This window comes from Xyrauchen texanus, chromosome 34 (assembly GCF_025860055.1).
Source record: "Xyrauchen texanus isolate HMW12.3.18 chromosome 34, RBS_HiC_50CHRs, whole genome shotgun sequence".
NCBI classification, from domain to species: domain Eukaryota; kingdom Metazoa; phylum Chordata; class Actinopteri; order Cypriniformes; family Catostomidae; genus Xyrauchen; species Xyrauchen texanus.
The window spans coordinates 2146554-2154511 of record NC_068309.1 but is presented as its reverse complement, the minus strand read 5'-3'; the positions used below and the strand labels follow the sequence as shown (position 1 = coordinate 2154511).

Genomic DNA, 7958 nt, shown 5'->3' with positions numbered 1-7958 from the left:
TGCTACGTTCACACCGGACGTGAATAGCGCGTCAAATTCGCGCCTACCGCGTCTAGTTATACGCTTGACCACTTTGAATCCATTCGGCGTCAAGAGCGAAATTGACGCGCGTAAAAACAAAAGTTTGAAGCGAAATTTACGCGCGTGACGCGCGTCAGAGGCGAAATCCGTTGACGGCCATCTTTTACAAGATGGCTGATGTTGATCGAGCATTCGTGGAGAGAGTCACCGCTCTGTATTTGCTCTGGAGAGCAGAACAGCGGCGTATGGGTCGTCGTCGCCGTACTTGGGTCCACCAGACCCTCCGGAGGCGTTCCCAGTTCGGCGAATTTCATCATTTGCTCCAGGAGCTGCGCCTGGATGACGGCCGCTTTCAGCGGTACTTCCGCTTGTCCCGCGCCCAGTTTGATGACCTGTTGTCCCGCATCGGAGCGAGGATCACCCTTCAGGACACCAACTACAGGCGCTCTATCCCAGCTGCGGAGCGCCTGTCCATCTGTCTTCGGTTAGTAAATGTATATAAAATGTTAAATACAGTATATTAAATATATGTTAATTTACGCTATGCCAGCAATGTTTTTCAAACTGTGTGGTACGGATACCACTGTTGGTGCTCTTTCTAGTGATACTCAGTTAACTGCTGTAACGTTAACCTAAAAAATAAAATATTATTTTGGCAGACGTGATAATGTCTCTATCTGTAAGCAATATGTAGTAACGTTACTCTTTCTTTTGATAATCAGTTATTGGTTATTGGCACACTAGTGATTTAAACCATATACACATATACCCTTTTGTTTTGAAGATTCCAAACTTTGTTAAAATGCTTGCAAAATTGCTAGCAAACAAACAAATATGATGCATTAAAGTAAAACAGACTGGTTATTGTATATAGTTGAATATGTAACTACAAGTGTACTTATAAAAATATTTTCTAGGTTTCTTGCCACAGGGGACTCATTCAGGACCATAGCGTCCAGCTTCAGGGTTGGTGTCTCAACAGTGAGCCAGATCGTCCAACAGGTTGTGACTGCAATCTGGGACTGTCTTGTGGAGGAGTACATGGCTGTGCCCACCACTGATGACTGGAGGTCCATCGCAGAAGGATTCGAGGAGCGGTGGAACTACCCTCTATGCTGTGGAGCGGTGGATGGGAAGCACGTGGTAATGAAGGCACCCCCAACTCAGGATCCCAGTTCCACAACTACAAGGGAACATTCTCCATCGTTCTCCTTGCAGTTGTGGATGCGAGGTATCGCTTCCGGTTGATCGATGTTGGGGGGTACGGCAGGACCAGCGACGGTGGGATTCTGGCAAACTCTGCCTTTGGACAGGCTCTCCGTGCTGGTACACTTCATCTGCCTCCTGACCAGCCTCTTCCCGGTGCTGATGAAAGAGGACCCCAGCCCCATGTCTTTGTGGCTGATGAGGCGTTCCCGCTGCGGAGGAACCTCATGCGGCCCTTCCCTGGACGCCCCTTCCTCCAGAGAGGCGTGTCTTCAATTACCGCCTCTCAGAGCCAGGCTGGTGGTGGAGAACGCCTTTGGCATCCTCTCCTCACAGTGGAGGATGTACCGCTGCCTCATCGAGGTCCACCCAGAAGTTGCGGAGAAGTGTGTGAAGGCGACGTGTCTTCTCCACAACTTTCTGAGGTGTTCGGAGGGGAGAGAGGCACCTGCTGCAGGGGCGCGGGACATGCTGGAGAGGAGCCACTGCCAGGTCTGGGTCGGGTTGCGGCCAACAACTCCTCCAGAGAGGCACTCCGGGTGAGGGATGTCTTCATGGCACACTTCTCGGCGGAGGGAGCAGTACCATGGCAGCCGACGGAGTAGCGTTTGAAGTCCTCCTCATGACTTCCCCACAACGGCTCTTTTAAGAGCCACCCACAAACCTATAAAGAGCTAAACTATCTAAAAATAGTCCATTATTATTATATTTTGTTTTTTTTTCCCAGGTTGTCAGCCCCAGTTCCAGGATGTCAGGTCCACAACATGCACATTTATTAAGTTGAGACTTTTTAAAAATGTCAGGTTTTCCATGGTAGTATATCAGGTTAAATTATTTATTTATTTTTGTTTTGATGATAAATGGAGCCAGCCTCAAAAAGTAATTAACCTGTCCTGTGTTTTTTCCTTATTCAACACTGTCCAGACACTAATGTTGGTTGTCTTTACATTACAATAATAATGTTTCATATAATCTAGATTTAGATATGGAATAAATAGCAATCAATACAAAATCAAAATGTCTCATATATTGAAATCAAGTTATGTGATAAAAGATTTGCTTTGTTTGTGCATTAGAACCACACCAGGCATTTAGTCATATTACAAAATAATTTATTGAGGCCAAACATATGAAGTAATTTTAGGTATAACATTAAAAAACATATTTAGGCAAAACGTAAAAAAAATTATTTAGGCAAAACATATAAAATAACAATATGAACTGAAAAAAATGAACAATATGTGCAAACTATTTACATTAAGAGACAGGAACAAAAAGGACCTCGCTTGGAAGGTGGAAGAGCCACAGGGAACGGCATAGGAGAAGAGGAAGGAGGGCATTCTGCGTTTCCTGCAGAGCCTGCCGCCTCTTTTTTTTTTTTTAAAGTTTACTGTGTGGGGGGTCCAATTGTTCCAAATTTAGCACAATGGTGCTATTTTCCATTGCCAATTTGTATATTTGAAATTTAACTTTTTCTTTTAAATGAGGCGGCATGCTCTGCAGAAAAGGCAGAAGGCTGAGGAGGAAGTACTCATCAGCGGAGCGTGGCGGTGGGGTTGGAGGTCGCGCCAGAGGTTGTGTCAGAAGCTCCAACAGCGTCTGCTCCACCTCCGACGGACCATCCTGGGACCGCTCACGGGGCCGCCGTCGGGCTCTCCTCCTCTGTTGGCCTGTGAAAGCAATACACAGTGCAATGAGAAGGCAGAAAGATGATACCTGATTTTCATGTTCACAGTAAAGGTTAACAATTTAATTGAAACAACAAAATTGTCTAGATATTGTGAGAATACTATCTGTGTCAGTGACATAGACAGTGCTTAAATGCAAGTGTGAAATTGTTTTGAACTATATATCAAGTAATTACAAGTTATACTTCAGACATGTACATAGATAAACATGCAAATGAACAGTAGCTAAAAAGTATGTATGTACTATTGCCTTCACACACCTGTGAGTTCAGCAGCAGGGGCTGAGGGACCAGGGACTGGGGAGACAGGAGAAGAGGCAAGGGATCTCAAAATATCCTCTTCCCCCTCTGATCATTTTCCTCTGTCAAGACAATATTAAATGTTAATACAACACGTTGGTAACAATGATCATAGAGAGATTACATTTCTTCATCTGTAAACAATGACAGCATATATGCCTTGTAATGTGGATTCATTGGAAACACACCAGTCTCTGTCTCCCACGCCGTTTCTCCAGGCTGTCCCTGGTCCTCGAGGTGGTTGTCCTCTCTGATCCGGGCCTCGACCCCCTCCATGTTACCACTAGTCTCCCGTGGGGTGACGAAGGGGTCGAGGAATCCCAAGATCTGAGAGTACTTCCACCTCTTCCCAGACCCTGCTGCTGACCCACTCCTCTTGTCCATCTCCTTCCTCTTCTCCTTCAGATATGTGTCCCTGAGGCTCTTCCACTTTTTTCTGCAAAAGTCCCTGAATAAACAATATCTTGTAAGCAAAAAATGTAGCTGAATATAAGCGGGAAAATAATTGTAAAATAGCGCAAGGCAGCTTGCTAGCTGGTTAGCAGGTCAATAACGTGACTCAAAAGTAGCAGGAAAATAGTTAAAAATAGCTAGCTGCTTAGCAGGGCAATAACGTGACACAAAAGTGAAATGTGTAATTATATATATATATATATGCTGCGTGTAAAAATATACCCATAAATATTTTGTTCAAGAAATTACAGTGACTGTAGCATTTCTATCAGTAAAGAAGTGGACAAATATTAAAGATTAATTTGTATTTACAACTTACCAGGTTGCCCAATCTCCTCACTGACCCTCTTCCAAGCGAGGTCCTTTTTGTTCCTGTCTCTGTAAAAATATGAACTGGAATCGTACAATTCCGGGTGACTGCTAACAGCAACAATTAATTTTTCCTCCATAGCTGTCAGTGATTTTGGAATGAAAGATTCCGAGCGGGAGCGGGAGTTTACCTCACTTTACCTCCTGAGTGACAGCAGGCAGCTAGGCTCCTGATTGGTTAACGCGGCGCGAATTGACGCCAAAGTTCAGATTTTTCAACTCGGGCGGCAGACGCGAATTCGCGTCAAACGCGTGAATGCACCATTCGCGCATAACGCGCGTAACGCGCCAGACGCTCAATTCGCGCAATTCGCGCGAACTTGACGCTGAATGAGGCGTATTCGCGTCTACCGCGCCGCGCTCTACGCCTCATTCGCGCCGCAGGAATTTTTTACGCGCGTAACGCGTCTTTGCATTGACTTAACATTGAAATCACTCGCGCCTGACGCGCTATTCGCGTCCGGTGTGAACGCAGCATAAGGTTCATAAGTATATTCAAGATGTGTCAGAATGTTGCTTTTCATTCTGTCCAGACATTTATGTCCTTATCTATCCATCTTCTCTATGCTCTGATGTAGAGACAACCGAATGGACTCAAATAAGTATTATGATAGGAAGACAAATTATTATGAGAGGTTGGCGGTCACCAAGTTCACCATCTTTCCAAGAATGGGTTACAGAATTGGGGAAAGTCGCAGCATATGAAAAAATATCATGTAGACTAATTGGAAAAAAATTTATGTTTATTGGAGAAAGAGGGGTAAATACTTGACATTTATTGAAGGTACAGGATAATGACCTGGTGGTGAGACCAAATATAAGAGTGTCATTAATATATTTGGTGACTAACATTTTTTACATTATTATTTTAATTATTTATTTTTTGCAAGTTTATTTGTTTTTTCAATTATTTGTTTTTTGTAGATTTACTCTAGAAATCTATATATAATTAATACTGACACATGTTAGATGGGTGGGTAATGGGGGCGGGGGTTTGATAAAACTCTTATATTTGTAAAAGGGAATGTATTGTTTTGTTAATTTCAAGGAGAAAAAATACAAATAAAAAAAATTATGATAACATTTTTTATTTGAACACAGAAAAGCGAAACATAAATGCACTAAATCAACATTTAACTCCCACTACCACCCCTCACCTTTCCTATCCCCAACCCCACCCAACCCTCAACAAACACCCCTGTGGTCACACATGAGCACATACAAAAGAAAGTAAAAAACAAAACAAATAAAATCACAAAGATAAAAATCACACACATCAACAACTACCCCTCTCACTCCACTGTTCCACTCCGAGAACCCTTCAAGAATGCCAAGTATCTAGCCTATTTCCCAACAAACAAATCCAAAATCCCCATTCTTCTGTATGACCCTTCTTTGAGAGCCGCCACCCTCCCCAATTCTGAGCACCACAGCTGAAATATTCCATTTCCCAAAATATAGAGTCTGGGGCAAAACAAAACCTGAGTGCCGAAGACGTCACATAAAAAAACTCTGACACTCAACCAAAACCCCTGGATCTTAACACACCCCCAAAAACATGTGTTGTGTCTCCATCCTCCAATTGGCATAACCAGCAAGTGAGTGTGTCTTTAAGACCAAGCCGATACAATCTAGAGGGGGTCCAATAGAATCTATGTAAAATCTTAAATTGCATAAGGTGCACCCTCGCATCTCTAGATTCAGATTTGAAATGTTTTAGAATCCTAGTCCATTCTAAAACATAGCCTCCTCCAATACCAAGTATAAATCTATCTCCCATAATCTCTTGATAGAAGTTGAAGCTCCGTCCCCAGACTCTGAATTAACAGGGAGTAATACACTGATGCCTCATGACCTTTCCCAAAAGCAGTCATTACCACTCCCAGAGTATCTGCCACTTTAGGGAGGTGTATGCTACTCCCAAAAACAATACAGAGCAGGTGCTGAAGCTGTAAATACCTATAAAACTGAGATCTGGGAATCCTAAAATGCCGAACCAAAATTTCAAACAATCTCAGAGATGAATATAATCTGCATAAAGAAAAAGTTAATGCGCCATACCTCCCGCCATCACCCCTGGAAAATCCTCCTCCTTTGTTTTTGCAGTTGCTAATGGTTCTAAAGCAAGACAGAACAATAATGAGAAAGTGGGAAACCCTGCCGAGTGCCCCTATTCAAAGTAAAATAATCTGAAATTAGTCCAAATGTTTGTACCGCCGCTACCGTGTGTCTATAAAGTAACTTAATCCAACCAATAAATGTTCTCCAGAACCCATATATTTCCAAAATCTTTTAAAAATAATCCCATTCTACCATATCAAACGCCTTTTCGGCATCAAGTGAGATGGCAGCAACCGGAGTCTGATCATTCGCCACTGACCACATGATATGGATGAAACGCCTGATGTTATCAAAGGAGCTGCGGCCCGAATAAACCCCACCTGATCTATATGTATAAGAGATGTCATAACTTTACTTAATCGGTTAGCCTAAATTTTCAGTTTCTGGATCAGGGAAATTGGATGTTAACTCTTACATTCATCTGGATCTTTGTCCTTTTTAAGAATCAGACTGATTCAGGCTTGTGTCATGGTTGGAGGAAGCCATTCTTCAATGATTCTGTATAAACTAACAAAAGTGGAGCCTTGACTTGTCAAGCTCCTCCAAGGTTATCTAAGAATCAATTATTTTGCTCCGTTATCAGTTTAGGAAGTTCTAATGGTTCCACAAAGTTTCTAATATCCTCATCAGTAGACGAAGTTGTGGAACTATGGAGTTCAAGATAGAATTCTTTAAAAGCATTATTAATATCAATGGCCAAAGTAAATATTTCACCACCAGCTGATTTCACTGAGGGTCAATTCTCTGAGGCCATCAGACAATATTCTGCACTTCAGCTCTGCCTCGACACTTTTAATATTCCCTTCCAACTCCATGAGTTCTTGTGCTTTGGACTTTTTGGTGAATGAGGCATAATGTATGATCCGACCCCTAAGAACCACTTTAAGTGCTTCCCAAGCCACACCCACAGAGGATACTGAGGACCAGTTGGTCTCCATATTTCAGCGTTCTTTAGAAATCAGGATTTTGCAAAAGGGATTAATTGAAGCGTATGTGGCAACACCTCTAAACTCACCATCTGAGACTAAGATGTTTCCAATGAGCAATCAACAACAGATGAAATTAGGGACTTAGTTATAAAAACAACATTTATTCTAGAATAAATCTCATGAACTGATGAAAAAAATTTATAGTCCCTACCAGATGGGTTCAAAAGTCTCCAAATATCTGTAAGACCAAGATTTTTACACATCCTGTGAAGCATCAATGTTGTTCAAGGGGGCTTATACACTTTTTCTTCACTATGATCAAGGACTGAGTCCATCAACAGATTAAAGTCTCCTCCCAGTATTATATTATGAGGGGTGCCAACGGCTTGTAACGTCCCCTCAAGATCCTTGAAGGGGTACGCACGAAATTTTCGACATCCTCCGATCTTAATGAAATTTATACCATAGAAAGAGGCTTGGAGAAGAACAGAAATAGCAGTTTCATTTTCCTAAATCTGTCTAGAGCTGAGATCTAGACATCCCACTTTCAATTTGTCCCATTCACAGAAATAAAGGTTTCGTGGTCAGTGAAACTTTTATGTTTTGAAGGGCTTATGTTGATCAGGGGGCTTTACTGAGTCACATAAATGTAATTTTAAGTCATAAATTTGATCCAGGAGTTATAAAACTGATGTCCACCAAGTGATGATTTGAGCCAATGCAAATAAATTGCACATGGATAGTTCCACTTCCAATCAATTTAATGGGACAAATTGTATGTGGGATCTCAGCTATCCCTGTCTGTGATTCTGTGTTAAGAAATCCACTTTTTAGCACTTTTGCACAGTGCAGTTCTCAATATGTCCAATATG

At 42.1% G+C, this 7958-nt stretch overlaps 1 protein-coding gene across 1 annotated transcript; it reads left to right on the top strand.

Annotated features, from left to right (window-relative positions):
- The first annotated feature begins 201 nt into the window (after positions 1–201).
- LOC127627338 (uncharacterized) lies at positions 202–1269 on the top strand. Its single transcript, XM_052103687.1, has 2 exons — positions 202–505; positions 939–1269. The coding sequence occupies exons 1-2, from the start codon at positions 267–269 to the stop codon at positions 1267–1269; spliced, it is 570 nt and encodes a 189-aa protein (XP_051959647.1). The 5' UTR covers positions 202–266.
- Positions 1270–7958: the final 6689 nt, after the last annotated feature.